Source organism: Megalobrama amblycephala, linkage group LG3 (assembly GCF_018812025.1).
Source record: "Megalobrama amblycephala isolate DHTTF-2021 linkage group LG3, ASM1881202v1, whole genome shotgun sequence".
Classification (NCBI taxonomy): Eukaryota; Metazoa; Chordata; class Actinopteri; order Cypriniformes; family Xenocyprididae; genus Megalobrama; species Megalobrama amblycephala.
Window position 1 is genome coordinate 42,280,052 of NC_063046.1, and position 27,071 is coordinate 42,307,122.

General features: G+C 34.3%; 1 protein-coding gene across 2 annotated transcripts in view; it reads left to right on the forward strand.

Annotated features, from left to right (window-relative positions):
• The window catches only part of LOC125265363 (copper chaperone for superoxide dismutase-like), a 40,795-nt gene that overhangs the window by 3,406 nt on the left and 10,318 nt on the right, over window positions 1-27,071 (forward strand). For both annotated transcript variants that reach the window (XM_048185507.1, XM_048185508.1), the window contains exons 3-17: window positions 15,282-15,417; window positions 15,560-15,691; window positions 16,139-16,293; window positions 16,372-16,570; window positions 18,463-18,540; window positions 19,263-19,395; window positions 19,478-19,601; window positions 20,275-20,352; window positions 21,517-21,730; window positions 23,325-23,353; window positions 23,465-23,644; window positions 23,774-23,935; window positions 25,193-25,291; window positions 25,547-25,814; window positions 26,882-26,967. In XM_048185507.1, the coding sequence (XP_048041464.1) occupies window positions 15,282-15,417; window positions 15,560-15,691; window positions 16,139-16,293; window positions 16,372-16,570; window positions 18,463-18,540; window positions 19,263-19,395; window positions 19,478-19,601; window positions 20,275-20,352; window positions 21,517-21,730; window positions 23,325-23,353; window positions 23,465-23,644; window positions 23,774-23,935; window positions 25,193-25,291; window positions 25,547-25,814; window positions 26,882-26,967 (2,073 nt within the window). The remainder of the gene's footprint in view (window positions 1-15,281; window positions 15,418-15,559; window positions 15,692-16,138; window positions 16,294-16,371; window positions 16,571-18,462; window positions 18,541-19,262; window positions 19,396-19,477; window positions 19,602-20,274; window positions 20,353-21,516; window positions 21,731-23,324; window positions 23,354-23,464; window positions 23,645-23,773; window positions 23,936-25,192; window positions 25,292-25,546; window positions 25,815-26,881; window positions 26,968-27,071) is intronic.

Consider the following 27,071-nt stretch of genomic DNA (forward strand, 5'->3'; position numbering starts at 1 on the left):
AAAGGGGAGGCAGCCTGAATCGGCGCATATTTAATGATGCCCCAAAATAGGCAGTTAAAAAAAAAAATAATAAAAAAAAATCCATGGGGTATTTTGAGCTGAAACTTCAGACACATTCAGGGGACACCTTAGACTTATATTACATCTTGTGAAAACGCGTTCTAGGGCACCTTTAAACTCAAGTATTGGATTTCAACTATCTCAAATATGTAATGATACAAATGTAAAAATAAAAAAGTTTAAATCTTACTAAGATGCATATATATATATATATATATATATATATATATATATATATATATATATATATATATATATACTCTTTATTATATACAGGAATGGGCAATGGTGAAGATATTTAGACAGTTTGGGAACCCTGTTTTGTTTTCAGACAGTTTAAAATAACTTTCAAAAAAGTTCACTAGGCTACTAATGTTATTGCCACTCGTCAACGGTAGCTGTAGGCTAGAGACTGTCCCATTTAACAATGCGTGGTCCAACCTTCCTGGCCTTCGAAGGATGCATCCTCTGAATTGGGACGCAGCTTGTCTATGGACGAAAGGCCATTCCAGAGGGGAAGTACATTTTCAGATTTTGTTTAATTGTTTTATTTAATTGTGTTGTTTATTTATTTATTTATTTTTTTTAAAAAGCATCTCTAGATCTTGCACTTTTTTCCATATTATTAGAACGCTGTGTCATGTGTGAGGTGCTGCAAAAGAGACGAGACGTGAGCGCAACAGTTAAAGACATCTGTCTAGCGTGTTTACATTGAAAAACATTGGGAAAGTAGTGCAGAGGAATAGAAAAATGTGTTTTGTGTAAACAGTCACAGCAAGCGCTGTGATTGGTCTGCTAGAACCCCTCCCTGAGGTCAAAAAACTGGCCCGGAGCAATCGGAGAAGTGCAAACGTTTTCAGCTTCCATCAGAATTAAAAACGCTCTGTTTCACATACAGTCATACTGAAACAAAAGTCGTTACCTATTTGCCGCTTCTATTTGTAAGGTTCTCTGACAAATTACATGACAAGCTGCTTCTTCTTCTGCTTTTACCTTGATACTCAATATGACCGTGGACACTGCCTACTAGTGGTCTGCATGCACGTCAACGCGGACAACGACGCAGAAATATAAATGAAAATGGATGCATAGCCTACGGCACAGAGGCACCGGCGTAGGTCCGACGCAGAAGTATAAATCAGCCTTTAGTGAGCGACAACCAATCACTTGCCTCATATCATATCCACATGCTTTGGACAGTCACAGAAACACAGCACATTGTATAAACAGTAATTTCAGCATTTGAAATTAAGTGGGAAAAATGTGGAATGGTGAGAGAATGCGACAACTGGAGTGAAGAAGAGACCGTTTCATTCTTACCTTTTATAGTCTGAAAAGTTAGGATAAACTTAGCAATATATGGGCCATTTTACAGAATTGGTGCAAAGTCAGAGTTGGCAACTTGAAAATTTTTTATTTTTCTACAAATTTTGTATGTATGCAAACTTTATAATATCATAGGTATACATTTCTAGTAATATGTGCAGTTAATTCTCATATTTTATTTTCAGAAAGTTTTGGAATATTTTTCCTTTCCCAAAATTTGTCACTACCAAAACACAATAGTAAATAATTTAATAAGAAGGGCTATATTGACCTATAAGCATTTTATTTACATCTACCTCTTAAATATAGTTTTTGATATTTTTTTATAAAAAAAAAAAGTCTTCACAGGTAAATCAATAACAATTACAATTTTAACAATTTTTCAAGTGTAATATATGAGAATATTGTTATATTTTAAATACAATCTTCTTTGTAAAAGGCATAAAGTTAATCATACTGATTTCAAAGTTAAGGATTAATTAGTTTGAATATACATTGAAACAAACACTATCTTAACATCTAAGCTGATAATTCAATATACTTTATTTTTGACAAATCATCTCATGTTTCGGTCGTGACTGCACATTTTCGGTAGTGACAGTAATGTGTTGGTAGAGACCACATCACAATACAGAATTTTAACTTGCATACTACAACCCTACTAAAACATATTATAATACTAATGATTTGCATAACTGTACTAAAATTTTGTTTATTTCCCCAAATAAATTATTATGTGTTCCTTTTGTCACTGCCAACAGTCACTAGTAGTGACTGTTTCGGTGCGTGTGTATGTGTATATATATATATATATATATATATATATATATATATATATATATATATATATAAAATATAATATTATTTTTTTTTTTTTACAATGGGAAAATGTGCAAAAATTATTTCAATATAATTTTCACAAGTTGAAATGTAGGGGTTAGGGTTGGGGACAGCCACTTCCCAATTGAAAGTACCCAATAAATGATGATTTTTTGATTGTGGGACAGCAGTTTGCACCAACTGTAGAATGGCTCATATAGGATATGATGATGCGCAATGATACAGCCTTTATTTAAAAGTCGTGTGGGGTGTTCGTCCAATCAGTGATACTGACACAAATATGCAAATAAGAACATTAACCAAGGTAGACGTCATAAATAATTGATGACAGAATAAATATTCCCGTACAATGTTCTGCATTCATGCAGTGTCAGTCAAACACCCACACTAATAAAAACACATTACTGACAATGACTTCAGTGATGACTGTTTTCCACAGTGCACAAAAGGTCAAGTGCACACATGCTATCCATACAAACAATTGTGACACAGCTGACTGGACTCTTGCCTCTCTCTCTCTCTCTCTCTCTCTCTCTCTCTCTCTCTCTCTCTCCAACAACAAAAGTATCTTTTCATATCCTTCAGCCTTTCAACTTTAAAGAGGAACGTTAGCACGACTTGTTCTGCCAATTGCCTTTAGTATCTTCTGCCTTTAGTACCCGCAAAACATTTTCATTGCTTTGTTAGTGGTTTGAACAATGATTGGTTCCTAAAACACTTATATGCAGTCTTAGTTTACCTTCGACGGGTGAGGGGAAGCAAATGAACTATCATAATCACAATCTGTTGATGTTATCTGTCTGTGTGGGTTTTTGAGAATCTAACACTATTACCATTTTCATATACACATTTTGCCAGGCTGTTCCTATGCAGAGTAGTTAATGGTATTTTTTTAACTATAAAAAGAGTTTGAAGAATTCTCACTTGTGTGTTCAAGAAAGATTCATGAAAGAAGGGGAAGTTAAAGAGAGTGTGTGTGAAGACACCACAGAATTAGGTGCTACTCAAACATTCACACAACAAACACACACAGTATCTCAGCCCTCCTTCAGCATCTCTCCCCCTCCGGCTGCCTCTCTGTTTGTCCGCTGTGGTTCACAGCATCTGCATGTAACTTTCCAACCACAGACTCTTCCCCTAACACACACACACACACACACACACACACACCTTTTCTCTGCTTGACCTTCTTATGGTGCAGTTTCCACTGCAGTGGGACAGGATCATCACACACACACACACACTGACCTTTTTTATGGAATGACCTCTCATATACACACACAACGTACAAACACATGAATGCTAACCGATCTTGTATAACGGCATTCACACACATTCACGGAAACTTCGTAACTTTAATACGGAAGGCAGTCTGGCGGAAGCTAGATATTTTACTTCATAACTAAACTTGTTAAATATGGGTTTGCTTGTTTGTTTTTTTACACAAACACATAGCTTCGATTCAGAAGGCCTTTATTAACCCCCCAGAGCCGTGTGGAATATGTTTATGATGGATGGATGTAGATGGAAGCACTTTCTTCAGCTCATACTAGTGACCCCTGTTCACTGCCATTATAAAGCTTGAATGCGTCAGGATATTTATTAAAATATCTTCAATTGTGTTCATCAAAAAGAAGAAAGTCATATACACCTAGGATGGCTTGAGGGTGAGTAAAGCTTGGGTTCATCTAATCCTTTAAGACAGTTATACTGGAGGACCAAATTCAGTTTACACCTTTATTTAAAACATATTATGTACAAGCAAGAATGTGAATCCAGAAAATCAATGCACCGCACAAAGTTTCGTGTTATGTGTTTCCCATGGAAAACCATAATAAAGAAAATGCTTAATGTGCAATTTAGTGCATTGGGTTCATATTCTGGGCTCATCATCAATAAGGTGTGTGTTGAATGTAATCTTTTAACATTACTGTCAGAGAAGAGATGTCGCTGCTAGAGGGAGGGGATTTTGATAAACAGTTTTCCCGCCATTGAGGGTGCAGGGAATTTACAGGTAAGACCCGAGGACCAGACATGATGAATAAAGACCAGGAGTCAGAGACGCAATCAATGTAAAATTTTACTGAAGAATAATTTGCAGTTTCTGTAACACAGGTCACTAGACTACGTCATTACTTCAGGTTGAATGTTTCTGATAGATGAACTTGGAAAATCTCGACACATGGACATAGTTCGAAGCATATTCATTATCCAGATAACAACAGGGGTCCTGGTCACTTATATCAGCATCTCTAGGCTTCATTTTGTCTTCCATGTGTGCCAGTTACTCACCTCACGGAAGTTAGGACCTGTTACAAAGGACACTGATGCTTACACACGGATACACAGCTTCTTCAAGGTTGGAGTTTGTTGAGCTCTAGCTCTGATCAGGAAACTTTCCCAAAACATAAGACTTTCTCTCAGAAAGAGAGAAATTTTTCTCATTATTCTCTTGTGATTGAAGATGAAAAGTAAAGTAAATTCTTTAACTGTGAATTGGTCACGTAGGACACAGATCTGAGTGACCCCAGTAACCTAGGCTGTCATGGTCAGCTTGAAGAGTAAATATGTTTTAACATGTGTTGGGTGCTTCTCTCAAAAACAAGGAGAGAGCACATTCCAGTGAGAAGACATGTAATTCTAGAACTACTTAAATCTTACAAGCTTGAAGAAGTCATTAGAAGGATAAATATTGATTAACAACTTGATTACCAACCTCTCAAATGGATACATATTGAAGCCGCAGTGGATTCAAGAATCCACCCTTTTCCTTAGTTTTTAACACAATGCTTCCCTGCCGTTGACAGAGTTTTCCAGGAATCCATGTTTTCACTGTTATTTTGTAGGGGTCTTCTGAAAGAGTACAGAATTTCTGGATCAAAACACAGGCAAAGAAGCAGCAGAAACAATCGATAGAAGCATTGCTTATGCACATGTAAAACAACATGATCAACAAAGATTAAACGGCATAAATCAACATTTCCCAATGAAATTTTGACCCAGGTACAGGACTGCAAAACTTTGGGGGTGTTGATGGACTTGTTCTACAAACCTGATTCCAAAAAAGTTGGGACACTGTACAAATTGTGAATAAAAACAGAATGCAATGATGTGGAAGTTTCAAATTTCAATACTTTATTCAGAATACAACATAGATGACATATTAAAAGTTTAAACTGAGAAAATGTATCATTTTAAGGGAAAAATAAGTTGATTTTAAATTTCATGGCATCAACACATCTCAAAAAAGTTGGGACAAGGCCATGTTTACCACTGTGTGGCATCCCCTCTTCTTTTTATAACAGTCTGCAAACGTCTGGGGACTGAGGAGACAAGTTGCTCAACTGTCTTAGGTCTTCTTTGTCACATCTTCCTCTTTATGATGCGCTAAATGTTTTCTATGGGTGTAAGATCTGGACTGCAGGCTGGCCATTTCAGTACCCGGATCCTTCTTATATGTAGCCATGATGTTGTAATTGATGCAGTATGTGGTCTGGCATTGTCATGTTGGAAAATGCAAGGTTTTCCCTGAAAGAGACGACATCTGGATGGGAGCATATGTTGTTCTCGAACTTGGATATACCTTTCAGCATTGATGGTGCCTTTCGAGATGTATAAGCTGCCCATGCCACACGCACTCATGCAACCCCATACCATTAGAGATGCAGGCTTCTGAACTGAGCGCTGATAACAACTTGGGTTGTCCTTGTCCTCTTTAGTTCGGATGACATGGTGTCCCAGTTTTCCAAAAAGAACTTCAAATTTTGATTCGTCTGACCATAGAACAGTTTTCCACTTTGCCACAGTCCATTTTAAATGAGCCATGGCCCAGAGAAAACGCCTGCGCTTCTGGATCATGTTTAGATATGGCTTCTTTTTTGACCTATAGAGTTTTAGCCGGCAACGGTAAATGGCATGGTGGATTGTGTTCACCAACAATGTTTTCTGGAAGTATTCCTGAGCCCATGTTGTGATTTCCATTACAGTAGCATTCCTGTATGTGATGCAGTGCCGTCTAAGGGCCCGAAGATCACGGGCATCCAGTATGGTTTTCCGGCCTTGACCCTTACGCACAGAGATTGTTCCAGATTCTCTGAATCTTTGGATGATATTATGCACTGTAGATGATGATAACTTCAATTTTTCTCTGAGAAACTCCTTTCTGATATTGCTCCACTATTTTTTGCCACAGCATTGGGGGAATTGGTGATCCTCTGCCCATCTTGACTTCTGAGAGACACTGCCACTCTGAGAGGCTCTTTTTATACCCAATCATGTTGCCAATTGACCTAATAAGTTGCAAATTGGTCCTCTAGCTGTTCCTTATATGTACATTTAACTTTTCCGGCCTCTTATTGCTACCTGTCCCAACTTTTTTGGAATGTGTAGCTCTCATGAAATATAAGTTTATGAAAATTGTAAATTATTGCATTCCTTTATTTATTACTTTTTTGGAATTGGGTTTGTACTCCATCTGTGTTTTGATCATCGCTCTGAATCCAACCTGGACATAGTCTTTGTCAAAAATGTGATTTTTCTCAAAATGTTGCTTTTTTAATGAGAAACACCCACATTCAAATGTTGATTTAAAAAAAAAAAAAAAAAAAAAAAAAAAAAAAAATGCATGAAGCTAGTTTTTTTTTTTTTTTTAAGCAGAGGCTCTGTTCTTTCTTTTGATATTTTGCATGTTCAGATATTCATACAACAAAATATTCTGGGGGCCATGAAAGTTTTGTGAAAATGCTGGAGCTGGCTGGCGGGGAAAGAGTTATGCAATATTCCATTAAAAAAAAAAAAGAATCATCAATTTTGATCTTGTTTTAGTGATTGAAATACCACAGCAAGTGCTGTATATGGATGGAAGATTGACAGGACTGTGCTGCAGTTCTACGGATGTTTTGCCCTTCAGGTCTATGCGGCAGTCACATGACTGAAAACTTTGAATTGTGCTCTGGCTGTAAACTGCACACTTTAGCAAATGACATTTAGGGGTTTTCAAAATGCAGTCCCCAATTATTTTTTTGTGAAAAATTAGTTCATCTTATATCCATCAAGGGGAAAAGGTTGAAAACCCCTGTTGAATATTTGCTAAATATGTCCATTCATACTATATACTACATTAGCTGCAGTACGCTATGTATTGCATATCCCATGCTCTACCTTCTGATACATGAGTGAATCCTGAGTGTTTCCAGAAAGCTCCATTGATCCAAAAATGAGGTAAACGCCTCACACCTGTATGTAGTAATACCACCACAACAAAGTGACACTCTGACCAGTCTGAGAACGGCACGCTGAGCATGACGACGGGGTGCATCGGAAATGCAGTTTGAGCACGTTTTCGTGCGATGAGTGTGTCTGTGTTGAGGCTCTTCTCAGATGTGTTCTGTGTTCAGTCTTAAACAGGAAGTTGACTGTGTGTTTGAAGCTGATGTGGATGTGGTAGGCCTCCCTTACATGGCGGTACCATGAAGCAGTCAATACCGTGATGGTGAACTAATGAAGTAATACTGTGGTAGTGAACTATTATGGTAAATTCAAAGTGCTTAGTAGATGTTACAATAAAATATTTAATATTTTTTTTATACCATATCCCCCCCCCCCCCAAAAAAAAGCAGCGCATTACAAGTAACACGAGTTATGTAACCTGTACCCTCTACTGTACAGATGTGAGTTTGTATTTCCTTCAGCCTGAGGCTTATTCATTTCTCTTTTGGTCAGAAACACTGTAAAAAAAGAATTGTTGGTTTAACTTAAAAAAATAAACATGATAAAAAAAAATAAAGTTACCTGTTTGCCTTAAAATTTTGAGTTCTTTGAAATTAAAATTTGAGTTAATACAATTAAGGTGATTGGTTTAATCAATGGAAACTCAAAATATTATGTTATCTGAACCACATTAATATTGAAGTTGATTTGACAAAAGAAAAATAGTGATAAATCATATATATATATATATATATATATATATATATATATATATATATATATATATATATATATATATATATATATATATATATATATATATTTTTTTTTTTTTTTTTTTTTATACAGTGAAGGGGCTTTACATTTGCCAAAAATAGAAACTTTTTTTGTTATTTAAAACCAAAACAAGCAAGCCCAAATGAGAAAATATAATGCAAAAGTAATGTAACAAATTACTTTCTAAAGGGAGTAACTTAACACTGTAATGCATTACTTTTCAAAGTATCCTTTCCCAACACTGATCACTACCCCCTAATGCTGCAGTTCACATCAATAGATAACAAATAAATAAATAAATTATAATAATAAAATTATAATAAAATATAATATTTATAATATTATAAATAATATTTATTTATCTTAATGCCATAAAATCACTTAAGTCTCAGTATTGTCAACTAAAAAATCTGGTCAGTTAATACAAATTCATGTTTTCTACTTGAAATAAAAAATTCCGGTTCCATCGCCCTAAAGTCTATGGGTTTTTTGAATGGGTTTTTACTAAACCGCCTGAAATAAGGTCTGTGGTTAACATAGCCTCTAAATATTTTCATGTTTTGATCTATGACATAAAACACACCAGTTATAACCCGCTTGTGATTTTTTTTTAACCTTAATTGTGTTTTAAAAACGGCGGTTGCTAACAAATTGCTAAAATGGACTACTTCTTTTGGCGGGGACTTTACATGTCATCATGACAAACAGGACATTTGGACTGCATTTCTCATGAAAAAGTGGGTTAAGTATTCATACACAGCGCAGATCATATTCAGCGAGCATGTTTTTAAATAAAGTTGTTTTCTAAATAAAGTTTGAGGAAGCTTGGTGGTGGTGACGTTGATCTGCGACCATGGTGTGCTGTAGTCCATTTATAGCCTACTGTTAGCTTTTTATGTCTGACGACTTTATTTAGGCTTCAAAATGTATAAATGTTGTTTCCAAAAGTCTATGGGAAAAATGCATAGGCTTTCGATCGAGGGAACATGTGCGCCGCTATCTTCTGGGTTGGCCTACAAAAACACGTCATCCCTGAGGTACTCTATAAACTGGTAAACTTTATATCTGTAAATCAACTCAGATGAACTGTAATAAAGTGCTCACCTTCATTACTGCCATATCCAGTATCACTCTGGAGACTGTAAGCTGGATCACGAACAGTTTTTACTTGTATATCCTTGTGAGTAGAATATTTTTAGCACAGTCTCTGTTTTGTATTGTCCCTTTGTATTGACTTTCATTCACTAAGCAGTCCGGTGTGAAATGATTCTCGCAGACATAAACTAATTTTGGCAGAACTGAGGGAGCATTTTCCTGGAAAACCAAGTTAATCCACCTCGATTTCAGCAGCTCGGTTCTATGTTAAATTGGTCTGTCTGTCAACATTCGTGGACGGGGCCTGTGGCTTTTGTGATGTCACACTGCCAGAGATCTGGAAACGCTTGTTCTGAGACACTGCTTCTGATTCATGGGGATTAAAAACAAAAGGAGTGGGTGGATTTTTATAATTATAGGGTGGTTGTGTACACACACTGCCAACACACATTTATGTCCAAACACCATGCAAAAGTGAATTTTGCATAATAGGTCCCCTTTAGGTATATGTTAAAAATAGCATTATTATTGTGTATTATCCCCCCCCTTGTAATCTCTCAGTTATTAGTGCTGTCAATTAAATACTACCCCGTAGTGCTGCAATTCATCTGCTGTAAATGTATGTAATATTAGTCTCAATTATTGTTTACTAAAAAAATCTGGTCAGTTAGTACAATTTATGTTGTTTGTATTTAATACAATTCATGTTTTCTAAATGTTTTCGGAGTGAGCTCAGAGTCTCAGTTTGACTCACATCCGTTTTATTTAAAAAGCAAATGATTGACATTTAAAAGAGATGAGCATGAGAATGATGCAGACGTTCACCTGCTGCAGTGCCATCAAGATCTGACCCACTTTCGCTCTCATATGAGGATGTTGATCAACACTATCTCTGGCTTCACTGCAGTGGGTGTTCAGAGACAGACTCATCTACCATGTTTTTTCATGTAGTGTTGTTTCCAGCCATGTGTCTGTGTGAGTGTGTGGATGTGATTAGATGATCTGAGAGAAAAGACATGATTATCTATCTATCTATCTATCTATCTATTTATATCTGTCTATCTATCTATATCTGTCTGTCTATATTTATATCTGTCTATCTGTCTGTCTATATATATCTATATCTGTCTGTCTATATACAGTCAAACCAAAATTTATTCAGACACCTTGAACATTTAATTCATTAATACAGTTTATTCACTATAGTTTAAAAAATGGTAATAAAATACAACAAGATCTCAGAATTAAACTGTCAGAAATTATGTCAGATAACACTTAAGCACATGGTCAGGTTAATTATTCAAGTGTCTGAATAATTTTTGGTCCCAAATTTTTTATAAATTTTACTGGTAGTCCACTGTATGAAGAATTTTTGGGTATAATATGTCACATTTTACTTTATTTTGCTATCCTCACTTACATAAACGAACTAAAGTGTCCTGCACCCACTAGTAAAAATATATCAAAAATGTCTGAATAATTTTTGGCTTGACTGTATATCTATCTGTATATATGTATATGTGTGTGTGTGTGTGTGTAATATATATATATATATATATATATATATATATATATATATATATATATATATATAGTACAGTCCAAAAGTTTGGAACCACTAAGATTTTTAATGTTTTTAAAAGAAGTTTCGTCTGCTCACCAAGGCTACATTTATTTAATTAAAAATACAGTAAAAACAGTAATATTGTGAAATATTATTACAATTTTAAATAACTGTTTTCTATTTGAATATATTTCACAAAGTAATTTATTCCTGTGATGGCAAAGCTGAATTTTCAGCATCATTACTCCAGTCTTCAGTGTCACATGATCCTTCAGAAATCATTCTAATATGCTGATCTGCTGCTCAAGAAACATTTAATGTGTACAATTGTACAAAATATTTGTGTACAATATTTTTTTCAGGATTATTTGATGAATAGAAAGTTCAAAAGAACAGTGTTTATCTGAAATCTAATCTTTTGTAACATTATAAATGTCTTCACTGACACTTTTGATTGATTTAATGCATTCTTGCTGAATAAAAGTATTCATTTCTTTAATTTCTTTTCAAAAAAATAAAAATAAAAATTCTTACTGACCCCAAACATTTGAACGGTATAATGCTACAGAAGCTTTGTATTTCAGATAAATGCTGTTCTTTTGAACTTTCTATTCATCAAGGAATCCTGAAAAAAAATAGTACACAACTGTTTTCAACATTGAAAATAATCATAAATGTGTATTGAGCAGCAAATCAGCATATTAGAATGATTTCTGAAGGATCATGTGACACTGAAGACTGGAGTAACGATGCTGAAAATTCAGCTTTGCATCACAGGAATAAATTACTTTGTCAAATATATTTAAATAGTACACAGTTATTTTAAATTGTAATAATATTTCACAATATTACTGTTTTTTACTGTATTTTTAATTAAATAAATGTAGCCTTGGTGAGCAGACAAAACTTCTTTTAAAAACATTAAAAATCTTAGTGGTTCCAAGTTTGGGGTCAGTAAGATTTTTTAATGTTTTAAAAGAAGTATCTTCTGCTCACCAAGCCTGCATTTATTTGATTAAATACAAACAAAAACAGTAATATTGTGAAATATTATTCCAATTTAAAACAGCTGTTTTCTATGTCAATATACAGTAAAGTGTAATTTATTCCTGTGATCATAGCTGAATTTTCAGCATCATTACTTCAGTCTTCAGTGTCACATGATCCTTCAGAAATCAATCTAATATGATGATTTGATGCTCAAGAAACATTTCTGATTATTATCAATGTTGAAAACAGTTGTGTATACATTTTTTTTCAAAATTCTTCGATGAATAGAAAGTTCAAAAGAACAGCATTTGTCTGAAATCTAAATCTATATAGCGCTTTTTAAAATGCAGATTGTTTCAAAGCAGCTTTACAGTGATAACAGGAAAATAATTTTGGCTCTAGAAGAAAATGGTGTCATTGTCCAGCTTAACCCTTGTGCGGTCTTCGGGGTCTTTTTGACCCGCAAATGATGTTTGCTCAAATTAAAAAAAATGTTCTCTTTGTCCAAATGGCATGAGACTTTGTACGGTGGTTAACACTTTTAAGATCTACAAATAAAAAAAAATTGGAGTGATATCTTGTTTTTACGTTAGTGTAAAAAATATTGTTACGTTCGTGGTCTTCGGGGTCTCTGGAGACCCCGGGCAACAGAATGTAATTTTGTAACAATATAATATATTTTTTAAAAACCAATGTAATTTTACTTTGTTTATTAATGTTTTTTCTCAACATTTGTGCAGTTTTTGGAGGATTCCTGATATCTTTTAAATTTATATAAATAAATTAAAAAATATTTTTTGAAATAGGTTTTTATGCATGAACAGCTTTTTATGTAAAATTCACTTTATAAAAGGCCCAGATTTCTAACTTTCATTCATGTGGATAACATGGATAATTTGACATGGTTTAGTGTAAGATTTTTGCCCATCTTTTGAAAAATGCAGTTTTAAAAGTAAAAAAAAATATCACTTTTACCAGTAGATGGCTGCAGAGCTCCACTATTTGCTATGTGCTATTTGAATGACTGAAAGATGTTTTTCACAAGTGTTTTTTCAGTTGGATTCATATCTAAATGTTATGAAATCACAATTATAACAATAAAAATTACTTTGTCAAAGTTTAGCATTTTTTGTGCAGGGCAAAATCAGTTTTTCAATAATAATTTTATAATAAAAATAATAAAATAAATAATTTTTATTTTTGTGTGTGTGCGCGCGCGTGTGTGAGCATGTCCATTTTGTATTGAGGATGTTTTTTGCATTTTTGGAAGTGTGCCACTTCATTTCTGTCTATGTGTGTTGTGCGTTGTTTCTGATTTTGAGAATGGATTTTGTCCAGTTTCTAAGTGGGGTCTCTGTGGGTTACATTATTGATGATATTATTGAAAAAACTGATTTTTTTTCAGTACAAAAAATGCTAAACTTTGACAAAAAGTCATTTTTATTGTTATAATTGTGATTTCATAACATTTAGATATGAATCCAACTGAAAAAAAACTTGTAAAAAGACATCTTTCAGTCATTCAAATAGCACATAGCATATAGTGGAGCTTTACAGCCATCTATTGGTAAAAATGATAGGTTTTTTTACTTTTATAACTGCATTTTCCAAAAGATGGGCAAAAATCTTACACTAAACCATGTCAAATTATCCATGTTATCCACATGAATCAAAGTTAGAAATCTGGGCCTTTTATAAAGTGAATTTTACATAAAAAGCTGCTTTTGCATAAAAACTTATTTTAAAAATATTTTTTAATTTATTTATATAAATTTAAAAGATATCACAAATCCTCCAAAAACTGTACAAATGTTGAGTAAAAACATTAATAAACAGAGTAAAATTACATTGGTTTTTAAAAAATATATTATATTGTTACAAAATTGCACTTTGTTGCCGGGGTCTTCAGAGACCCCGAAGACCACGAGTGCAGTCCCCAAACGAAGACCGCACACAAGGGTTAAGTAAGGGGGCCAGTTCTCCTCTGGCCAACAGCGAACAGTGCATCATTATGATTCAGGCAGCTTTACAGGTCAGAAGTTAGATTGGGATCGGAATAGCCAAAATATTTAATCCAGTTCCTTCTGATTGAAGATCTGATTAATCATGCCAGTATGGAAATGGTTTTGTTGGGGATCTGTGCCACTGGATGTCGTGTTGATGATGCTTTCATAGGGGTGATCTAGTTGACATGATCTCTGCCGACATTTCAGGGAATGTCCAGGATAAACAGAGAGAATATTAGCATAGATGCCATTCTTCTAATGATGTAATGAGTACATCTTGTGTTATAGGAAGTATTCTGTTCCAGCTGACCTAATTCCTAACAATCATTTAAATGATTTAAAAATATAAATTGACAATGTGTTGTGTATGCCATGTTAAACAGATGCATTTTTAGTCTAGATTTAAACTGACAGAGTGTGTCTGCTTCCTGAACAATGCCAGGAAGACTGTTCAAAAGTTTAGGTGCTAAATAGGAAAATGATCTACCGCCTGCAGTTGATTTTGATATTCTAGTTATTATCCATTGGCCAGAATAGACGTGAAGGACTATAATGCATCAAGAGCTCAAGTACTGGAGAGCTAAACCATTTAGTGCTTTGTAAGTAATTAGCAAGATTTGAAAATATATACGATGTTTAATAGGGAGCCAATGCAGTGTTGACAGAACTGGGCTAATATGGTCATCCTTCCTGGTTCTATTAAGAACTCTAGCTGCTGCATTTTGGACCAGCTGTAGTTTATTAAGCGAGCAGAACAACCACCCAGCAGAGCGTTGCAATAAATCTAGCCCTAAGGTCATGAACGCATGAACTGTTCCATATTTGTCATTGAGAGCACATGTTGTAGTTTAGATATATTTTTAAGATGGAAGAATGCGGTTTTACAGATGCTAGAAATGTGGCTTTCAAATGACAGATTGGTATCAGAGCACACTATCTATCTGTCTATCTATCTGTCACTTTTGTTGCATTGTGATGTTTAACAGTATTTTATTATGGTGACTGTTTATTTAATATTTAATATAATAAAATATATGATTTATAAATAAGTATTTATGCACATTTTATGTTTGTTATTGCTTAATTTCTATTAGGTGATTTTATTATGGCCTTTGTTGCATTATTACAGTATTAACAGTTTTTTATTGTATTGTAATGATTTATTTGTTTATTATTTGATATAAATATTATACTAAATGTTAAATATAAATATTTATTTAATATTTATATTATAAATTATATCATTTATAAATATTTATTTAAATGGTATTTTTTTTTTTTTTATTAATTTCTATGACATTTTGTGTTGTTTAACAGTATCTTTATTGTGATGTGATGATTTTAGTGTACAGAACTTCAGATTCCAAAACAAATCATACAGTCAATATATGTTGTGTGTGTGTGTTTTCTTTAAGGCTCCGGAGTGCAGTATCAATGGTCTGGAGGAGAAGCTGCTGTTATTCAGACACGAGAACAGTGAGCAGATCTTACACAGACTCACTGAAAAACATGACATACGTGATGGAGATCTTGTGGAGGTGGTGCTCACTGGTCAGTCAACACACACACACACACACACACACGCACACACACACACACACACACACACACACTACATCCAGTCACTGTTTGTATAATTTTGTCTATCACTGCAGATGATTTTGACAACTGTCAATGACTTTGATCTCTCTAGGCACGGCTTCAGTGATGGAGACAAAGTACCGCCCACATTCCTTAGTCGTCCAATCGTATCGCACACCTACGTTTTGTCACCAGTGTGGAGAGATGTTATGGGGCCTCGTCCGACAGGGCCTGAAATGTGAAGGTACATTTGCGCTATAATGCAACAAAATGAAGTCTTATACAGAATGTTTATTATTTATATATCTTATTTCATATTTAATATTTATAATATAATTATAATATATTATAATATAATATAATATAATTATAAATATTCATTTAATTTATTTATTTATTTATTTTTGTTGTATTTTATTGCTTAATTTCTTATCCATGTGTTTGTTTAATATTCACATGTATTTAAATTGTTATATTTGTTATTTATAATATAAATTGTATAATTTATACATTTTTATTTAATTAATTTTATTTTTATTTCATATTATTTATGACATGATACATGGTATTAGTTATTGCATTATGTTTGTGTAACACTGAAATGTGATGTTGTGACTGCAGGAAGTACTTAAAATGCAATAAAATGTCTTTTACAGAATATTTCTGTTTTACTGTGACTTTCTCTCTGCAGGCTGCGGTCTAGACTTCCACAAACGCTGTGCATTCAAATTGCCCAATGACTGCTCTCGCGTATATCGCCGATGTGGCCCGAGTCTGTCGCTGTTTCCTCCGGGTCGGCCGCGAGCCCCGTCGCTCTCGAATCACACGGGCGGAAGTCTGGAGGAGGTGACGATCTAAACCAAACACTCATGTTTCTGTGAGCTGTTTGAAATGCTCCCTGAAAATGTTGGTTTCCTCCCTTAGATCAGCATGACGAAACCGTCACGCTCTCGGCCGCCGTCCTGGGTCGATGTCCCGGTATGTGTGGGGGTTTCTGAGGGGAAGGAGCGACGACCACGTGTTCCTCACACCTTCCACATTCACACCTACACCAAACCCACCGTCTGCCAATACTGCTTCCGGCTGCTCAAGGGTCTCTTCAGACAGGGAATGCAGTGCTCAGGTGAGAGGGGTCAAAGGTCACAGATACATATAAAAAAAAAAAAAAGTACTTTTGAGTGTGTAGCAGAAGAGGAGGCAAGCTTTGGGACAAACTACATAGTCATAATTGCATCTTTAACAGACGGCTCTGTCACTTAGTTACATGTAACCTGTCACTGTTTAAGCTGCCCTGTCAGTCATCTTGTCACAGTTAAATTTGTCGATCTTTAATTTCCTAACGTATCGGAGAGAAATGTAGTAACATGTTGGTCTGCCAGTTGTGGGTCTTTCTAGTGTTCTCAAACTTTTCCAAGTCAATACTGAAATTTTAAAAATGTGATGTTACCAGCATTTTAAATGCCTCTGATTGGCCACTGTTCACACGCTCAACAGATATGTCTGTGATTGGCTACACTTCAAAAACCGTGCACTTACACAGATACACACTGGAGCATTTGAAAGCAGGCGTCTATCAGAGGACATATTTGTGATCCGCTGATAGACGCCTGCTTTCAAACACTCCCATGTGTATCTGTGTAAACGTTCAGTGAACAGTTTTTGAAGCGTTGATCATTGCAGCCAATCACAGACGTATCTGTTGAGCATGTGAACACAATGGCCAATCAGAGGTGTTTAAGAATCCACTCAACAGTGCTCAAAACACTAGGGGGAAATGCTGGTATCGTCAAGATTTCTTGGTACCAAAGTCTGTACTTTTGACAACCCTCATGTGTTTGCATAATGATGCATTTAAATGTATCTTTATAAAAGTTCACAATGCTGTTGCAGATGAAATATAGAGTGGATAACACCTGAATAAATATTTTTTTTCATCAGGTTAGATACTGACTATTAATCACTCAAACCTCTTTATCTAATGCTGCGTTCATGTAATTACCGTAATTTTGAGATGATAACACGTGACATTCTACTCAAAGCTGTTCACGTCCTTGGACCGGGAATTAAGCATTTCAATGGCAACATTATCAACAGCAAATGAATCTGCATCGGTCAGGTTGTACAAGTAGCTCTCAGAAAATTCCCAGTTTACAGGTTGTGTTTACGAGTTCTACGAGGATGTGAACACTTTTTACAAGTTGTAATCTCGTAATTACGATAATTACGACATTGCGTGAAAGCACCTTATGCCTCTCTGCTTCACCTTTGGTTTTTGAACAGTTTTTTAACACTTTTTACTCTTGTTTGTAGTTCTAATCGAATCCTCATCCAATATGCATTTGTGGGCAATATTAGCTACTGCATGGATCTGCACTTTGAATTCTAATACTCAGTATCTTTGGAATACTCATTTCAACATACTACGATTTGGGACACACTAATTCTAATTTCGAATACTAATTAGGATGGAACTAATTTGCAACTAATTTATATTCTTCATAACTTTTCCTAAATGTAGTAAAAGGAAAATTACAATGCCCATATGTTTCTCATTCAATCTTAAAAATAAAGGTTCTTTATTAGAATCTATGGTTCCATGAAGAACCTTTAACGGAATCTTTCCATTTCACAAAAGGTTCTTTATAGTGGAAAAAGGTTCTATAGATGATTTAAATGTTCTTCACACTAAGAATAAATGGTTCTTTTAAGAACTGTTCACTGAAAGGTTCTTTAGGGAAACAAAAATGGTCAGTATTCTTCTGTGCCATTACTGTGAAAAACCCCTTTTGGAACCTTTATTTTTAAGAGTTGAGAAATCAAATTGTGATTTGTTTGTCCTGGGAAGAAGTAATCTCACATGTGTCTCTTCCCTGAGCTTTGGTAGAGATCTCAAACTGTGCTTGGATTTGTCGAGATTTTTGGAAAACATTTTTAGTAGAAAGGCAACATTGATACAAAGAATTTCAATAAGTCATGAGCAATAACATGTTTCTTTCTCGCTCTGTTTCTCTTCAGACTGTAAGTTTAATTGTCATCGCAGATGCGAGTCTCTCGTTCCTCCTGAGTGCAGGGGTGAGAGAGCAAATGGAGAAGGTCAGTTTGATTTATGTATGAAAACATTTTTAGGTCACATTTCAACTTAAAATCAAAAGAAAAAGCAAGCAACTATAAGTTTGTTTATTTGTCCCACACAATTTCATTTTTCATTTGGAAATCGTATTTATGTAATTACCGTAATGTAGTTTTTTGTTTATGTAAAGCAACATAAAGTAAAGGTAGTGTAAAAATGCATGATGGATAAACACTTGACAATTTTAAAATATATAAATAATAATTTTTTTATATAAATATTTGTTTTTATTAAGGGATGTTTGATGCTCTCAAACAGCAGTTCTCAAACTTTGTTGAGCACAAAAACATACTGGTAAAATGGTCTGGTACTGAAAATCAATATTAGCATTATAATTTGGGGTAAATTAAGCTTCCTTAATGTGATATTGAAATTTATAGACTAGTGTTGAAAAGTTTGGTGTCAGTAATTTTTTTTCCCTTTCTTTTTTTATAGAAACTAATACTTTTTCTCAGCAAACATGACAGTAAAGATGTTTATAATGTGATAAATATTTCTTTTTGAAATAAATGCTGTTCCTATCTATAAAAATCCTAAAAAATTATCACAGATGTAATAAAAATATGAAGCAGCACAACTGTGTTCAGCCTTGATATTAATAAGAAATGTTTTTAAGCAGCATGATAATGATTTCTGAAGGATCATGTGTCATAAAGTGAATAAAGTAATCGTACTGTGTTTTCAGAGGCTGACACGAGTCAGGAGCCGGAGTCTGAGGAGAACGCTGCAGTGGTGTCAGTAAATGCTCTTTATGAAGAGCTGCGATATAAAGACCCACCGCCTTCAGAGCAGATGATGTCTCTACAGCCTCCCGTCGCGTAAGGATTCAGATCACACCTAATCAATGCAGCACTTCAGAGAGAGGTCAGGTGTTTATGTCTGTCTGTGTGTGTCTGTCAGGCCGTGTTTCAGCAGTAATATTCCTCTGATGCGAGTGGTGCAGTCTCTCAAACACAGTAAGAGAAGAGCCAGTGGAGTGTTGAAGAAAGGCTGGTTAATCCACTACACCAGCACTGACACAATGGTGAGAAACTCTTCTTTTATATATGCACTACTGTTCAAAAGTTTGGGGTCAATAAGATTTTTTTTTAATGTTTCTGCTCACCAAGGCTGCATTAATTTGATCAAAAAAATACAGCAAAAATGTGAAATATTATTACAATTAAAAATAACTGTTTTATATGTGAATATATTTTAAAATGTAATTTATTCCTGTGATCAAAGCTGAATTTTCAGCATCATTCCTCTAGTCTTCAGTGTCACATGATCCTTCAGAAATCATTCTAATATGCTGATTTGATGCTCAAGAAACATTTATTATTATTATCAATGTTGAAAACAGTTGTGCTGCTTCATATTTTTGTGGAAACATTAATATATATTTTTCCAGGATTCTTTGATGAATAGAAAGTTCAAAAGAACAGCATTTATTTGAAATGCGAATCTTTTGTAAGATTATAAATGTCTTTACTGTCAGTTTTAATCAATTTTAATGCATCATTGCTGAATAAAAGTAGTAATTTCTTCTACGTAACAACTGACCACAAACTTTTGATCCATAGTACAGAACCCCTAAAGGGACATGGTGATGGAAAAAAATATGAGATGGGTGGAAAAAAAAATATTTTAATGCTTTTGCATTCCCTCAATGTTCCCACAAGGTAAATAATGTAGATAATGTTTTTTTTTCTTTGCAGAGAAAACGTCACTACTGGGTATTAGATGTGAAATGTATCACCCTGTACCCGAATGAAACCAGCAGCAAGTACTATAAGGTTTGTTCATTTTTATGCTGTATCATGTCACCTTTAACAATTTAACTCTTCATAATGAAAAATACAGCCACATTTAAAACATAATTCATATTAGGCCTTTCATGAAGTTCTTTAAGTTCTTAAAGTCCCCCTGTAGTCAATAATTTTATCCCTTAAAACTCTTCTTTGATCACCAAAATTACATATTTAAATGTTTTTCCTGTGAAAATAGTTTGCCTTTAAATCGTTTAAATGTAACTCTACACTCTTGCATTATTTAATATATATGGATCTATGAATATGATAATTAGCCCCGCCTTCATTCACTCGCACAAACTCAGACGAGATCCACTCGGTCAACTTACTGAGGTAAATGCTGCACAATGCTTTTACATATTAAATGGTAATTAATATGATTAGCGTTTTGCATGACTACATTATCAAACAGCTAATAATGTGTTATAACTAATGTTACACAAACCATGTTCACATTCACAAGTTAGACAGCTGCCTTCTAACAATCAGTATCCTTAGAAATGCTTTGAACAACTCAGAACGTCAATGGAGAAAGGCAAATAGTTCATCATAGCATAGTAATATACATCATACACCCACCATATTGCTAAATCTACCCGATTTTTTATATCAATAGAAAAATATTGCCTACCGGGATAACTCTCTTTTGAGGCTCCCGTTCGTGGTCAGTTAATGATATGCTAAAGCCTGTCAACAGTATTATTACAGGATGATGAGAGGGTCTGTATCTCTTACCATTGGAGAAAGCGTTACTGCTAACTTAATCACGTGCAGCACCTCTCAGCGTATCGTGTAATGGCCTCTGGTCTCCTTTCCTGCGTGCCGACAATCTTCACCGCAACTGCAGCGTTAGCATTAGCCGTTTCACTTTTTTGGCTAATGGTTGCAGGCTTGTCATCTAGTGGCTTTGGTTACAAGGTAGTTTGTGACATCAGAAACGCCAGCGATTTCAAACCGTGGGTTTGAGACTGTCTTTGGTTTACTGCAGTTTTAAGTAGAAAATACTCAGCAATGGTGTTGACTTATGAATTTGCACATGGTTTGTCTTAAAACATGTTAAAAACACTAGATAGACATATGAACAACATTAAAAACTTGATTTTTTTACCACAGGGGGACTTTAAGATATGTGTGTATTCTTGATTTTAGGAGATCTCTCTGTCAGAGGTGCTGCAGGTTCGGGGCCCGGCTCAGCTCACGGTTCCAGTGTTGCCAGGCAACAGCGCACACTCTTTCGAGCTGCTGACGGGATCACTGGTGTACTGTGTGTTTGCGGATCAGGAAGGCCCATCCTGGGAATCAGCTCTCAATCTGGCTCTCAGACCGGTTCAGGGCACCGCATGCGAAACGACAGACACCACCGGTTAGACCCGAATTATTAATGATAATTAATGATGTCCTATTCTTGAAAAGGACATCCTTTTAGTTTCACAGCCGACATTGATTGTCGGCTGTGAAACTATGTATTATGTATACTATTATTACATAAAATCATAATGTTAAAGTTTATAATATCTTAATAGAGTGCAGAAATTGGGTTCCGGAAGTAAAAACTCCATTCATTTTCTCCATAAGGAAATTGATTTTGAATGATAACGGTGTTAATCTATGGTATTTCCTTCTATTGAGGATGTCAGCCTGCATTATTTCAGCTTATGTTTAAAATAATCGTGTAGTGAAAAAATACATTGCCCATGATGCTGTACAGAAAATTACATCAATCAGAGAGTTGAAAAAAGTAACATGCTCCAAAAGATCTCTTTAGCTCCGCCCACTCCCATGAACCACTGTGAATCAGTTTGATCTTTCTCATCTCAAAATACTGAAATGTTTGTATATGTGCATATTTTGCAATAAACTTTAGATATATTGTTTTCATACATATAAACATTTGTAAATGAGTAGTTTTATATTTCTCCATCATTTTTAATTTGATTGTGCTGTTCGCAATGCTTCATGGGATTGTAGTTCTTTCCCCCACTAAAGCCGTTAAGTACACAGTCTTGTCCTTTTGTCTGATTTTCAAAAACTTTTTTGCTTTAAATCAAATTTTGTAGTGTTGTGATTCACCTCAAAGCTGGTTGGCTTGATTCATGGCTTAAAACGCTTTAATGAAGACTTTTTTTGAAATCCATATGGGAGAAAAATGGGGAAAAATACTTCTGGAACTAACACTGCTGAAAAAGGGGGCGGGAACTGTTGAACTCTGTACCTTTATGCCTTATAGTTGCATTTATAGTAAATACTGTAGTGTTTTTGAACCATACTATAGTAAAGCACTTGAATTAATTTTATTGTGTTAATTCTATAGTTGCTGTGGTAATATAACAACTATAGTAATATAAACAAATTACTTTATCCAATACTATACAAATTTTTCTACAACTCTAGGGCATATTATACTACAATGAATACACTACAGTTTACTGTAGTAAAAACTAAAGTATACTACAGTATTTATTCACTTTATCAGTTCACTATAGTTAATACTACAGTATTAACTGTAGCATTCATTAATAAAGTGTTGTAAATACTATAATACAGTATACTACAATTTACTATAGTATGGTTCAAAAACACTATAGTATTTACTATAAATTAGTATTTTTTCGTGTGGGGTGTGGTAATATATTTTACACTTCGCGATGATACAAGCAATCAAGCAGTTGAGATTTGCTATATAGTATATATTGTTTTATGTGAGTGTACTGTATGTGTGTTGATACAGTTGGATAGACATAACTTTCAATATATTGCTATGTTTGTGCATAATATTAATGCACTAACAAACAAACAATAAACAATTGTATTTTTATTAACTAACATGAACAAAGATGCTGAAAAACATATTGTTCATTGTTCATGTTGCATTAACTAACAAACGAGACTTTACTGTACAGTTTTATGTATTTTTATGTCTATAATGTTAAATAAAGTTACACTTCCTCTTTTGCCAGCTGATGGAAAGAATGGTGACGAGACCCAGGTGAGATACTGAATTATTTGGTTTAAAGATGTTTCCTAAACAACAACCGCTGCGTTTCAAAGAAAACTCAAACCCACTGAATGTGTCTGTATGTTCATGTGTGTGTTTCAGGACATCAGTGAGCTGTATCAGATCTTCTCTGATGAAATTTTGGGTTCGGGTCAGTTCGGGGTGGTTTACGGAGGCACTCACAGGCAGACGGGCCGTCCAGTTGCCGTTAAAGTCATCGATAAAACCCGGTTTCCATCCAAACAGGAGATGCAGACTAAAAATGAGGTCTCCATATTGCAGGTATAAGTTTAAGATGTAATTTTCCCCACAGTTCAAACAATTTTGTTGTTGTTGTTGTTGTTGTTGTTGTTATATCTTCCAGACGTGTGTGTGTGTGTGTGTGTGTGTGTGTGTGTGTGTGTGTTTCAGAAACTGTCTCATCCAGGAGTCATTTGTTTAGAAGGCATGTTTGAGACGATGGAATATACTTTCGTTGTCATGGAGAAGCTCCACAGCGACATGTTAGAAATGATTTTATCTCACGAGAACGGCCGTCTGCCTGAACGCACCACACGTTTTCTTGTCACCCAGGTAATGAAGCTCACTGAAAACTCAATGTTCATCTAACATTAGTCCCATTTTGGGGGAAGAGCTAATTGCTAAAGTTCCTTTAGCTGTCTTGTAGGTTTTACTTACCATAATCATAGCTAATATTTCCAGAATGTTGAAGGAGGAGGAGATTTCTCATGGTTATTTTTACATTTTATCCTTTCTGATCACCAAGGCTGCATTTATTTGATCAAAAATACAGTAATAAATAAATATTTAAGAATTAAAATTAGCTTATTATCCATGTTGAAAACAGTTGTGCATTAATCGCACATTAATCCACTTCCCATAGATCTTCTTCATATACTCCTAACCCTCCTAATGCATTCGTGTTCTTTTGGAAGAGGTGTTTGTTTGTTTCTACAAAATCCATAGTTTTTAGTATGAAAATGAAACATTGGATATGTGTTAAGACTGTCAAAAAACTATTTAAAAAAAAAAAAAAATATTTATTAAGAGATATAACCTTTTGAACTAAATTTTAACACATTTTGTGTGAATTGTTTTGTTTTGAGTTCATATGAATTTATTTGAATCCATTTAAGTCAATGGATCTCATACGGGTAATTCTCATATTATATATTCTTATAAATTTCATATGATGTATGAAGAAAATTTCTCATAAATATTGATAGAAAGCATATATTCTCTTGCATCAACCTGTTTTTTACTCTTGTAAAATTTTAAATTTCAAAGAATTTAATTTTTTACTAAATAAAAAGGGGGTAAATGAATAGCATGGTGAAAACGCAATTACTTTCATTCATTAATGAGAAGTTACTGATCAGATACAATATGGCTTTAGCTGAAAATATTAAGTTATGGCTGTTTTATAAGCAAACAGGAATGCAACAGGTGCTTTTTAATGTATTACAAGGGTTAAAAATAAAGGTTTATTGGCACTGATGGTTCCATGAGTATCCTTTAACATCCATGGAATCCTTCCATTACACAAAAGGTCCTTTACTGTGGAAAAAGGTTCTTTTAGATTTTAGAATGTTCTTCACACACTAAAAAAGTGTACTTTAAAGAAGTGTTCACTGAGAAGTTCTTTGGGGAACCAAAAATTGTGGTTTTGTGGCATCATTGTGAAAAAACCCTTTTGTAACCTTTATTTTTAAGAGTGCAAATCAGTTAATTTTGCTGTTTTTATTTTATTTTATTATTATTTTTTTTTTGCCTTCATGCACAATCTCTAGCTTTGATTGCTGACCTGTTGATCTGTTGTTGGCATTGAAGGTTTTGGAGGCTCTGAGGTACCTGCACTTGAGACACATTGCACACTGTGACTTGAAACCAGAGAATGTGCTGCTGGCTTCACCTGAACCCTTTCCTCAGGTCTGATTCTGTCATATATCACTCTTTACTCATGATTTCCAGTTATTTTGACAGCTAGAGTAAAGTCTAGAATTGCATGTGTCCTATATTCATATATTGCTTTATAACAGCTCAAATATGGAATGCAAAAACCAAATGCATGAATGTGTAAATGTGTAATGTCTAAATGTGTAAATGTCGGGGGGGGGTTATTTGGTATCCAGAAATCATTTGGTATCCAGAAATCCAAAATAGTGATCATGGTCTCTGTTTCAGGTCAAACTATGTGACTTTGGTTTTGCTCGCATCATCGGAGAGAAGTCGTTCCGGCGCTCAGTCGTCGGGACCCCAGCGTACCTGGCGCCTGAGGTCATCAGAAGTCATGGTTACAATCGCTCTCTGGACATGTGGGCAGTGGGAGTGATTTTATATGTCAGTCTGAGTGGGACGTTTCCTTTCAACGAGGACGAGGACATTAATCAGCAGATCACTAATGCGTCGTTCATGTATCCACGGCAGCCATGGTCCCTCATCTCGCTGGAGGGTAAGAAACAACTAATGATGCTGAAACTGAAGGGTTTAAAGGGTATTAAAGGAATAGTTCACCAAAAATTCTGTCATCACTTACTCTCATGTATTTTAAAAATTTGTGCTGTCAAATCGATTAATCGCAATTAATTGCATCTAACATAGTTTGTGTATATATATATATATATATATATATATATATATATATATATTTCTATCTATCTATCTACTAACACATATATATATATATATATATATATATATATATATATATATATATATATATATATATATATATATATATATATATACAGTCATAAAGGTCAATTTTTTTTAAATTGAGATTTATACATCATCTGAAAAGTTGAAAAAATAAGCTTTCCATTGATGTATTTCCATATGATACTTTCCATATGATGATTGGCTTGTTAGGATAGGACAATATTTGAAAATCTGGAATCTGAGCGTACAATAAATAGAAATACTGAGAAAATTGCCTTTAAAGTTGCCCAAATGAAGTCCTTAGCAATGCATATCCACTCTTTTTATATATATATATATATATATATATATATATATATATATATATATATATATATATATATATATATATATATGTTAGGAAATTAAAAAAATATCTTCATGGAACATGATCTTTACTTAATATCCTAATGATTTTTGGCATAAAATCGATAATTTTGAGCCATACAATGTATTGTTGGCTATTGCTACAAATATACCTGTGTGATTTATGACTGGTTTTGTGGTCCAGGGTCACATATTTATTTACAAACTTTTATGTTAGATGTGATTTATCACGATTTTTTCCCACCAGATGACAGACGTCTTCCATGAATTGGATTTTAAATAACTTTGCTCTATTTTTAACACTGTATTAATAAAATAAATAATAAAACAATGGTGCATAGTTTAGAGATGAATACTGTCTAGGACAAAATATTAAACTATTAATATTATTATAACAAAATATAGTGCATTAATTTCTTTTTCATTAATAGTCATGCTTATTGTCTTCAGTCTGTTTTCCTTCTCTCTGTTCATTTATTTCTCTCTCTCTCTCAGCGGTGAATCTGATCAATAACCTGCTGCAGGTGGTGGTGAGACGCAGGTTCAGTGTTGGCAAAGCGATGGGTCATCCCTGGTTTCAGGTCTGTTGACTTACAATCAACCGAATCCAATATATATATTACTGGCATGTTTAATTTACTAAAACACCAGTGTTTACATTTGCCAAGTCATTTCAGTGCGTTGA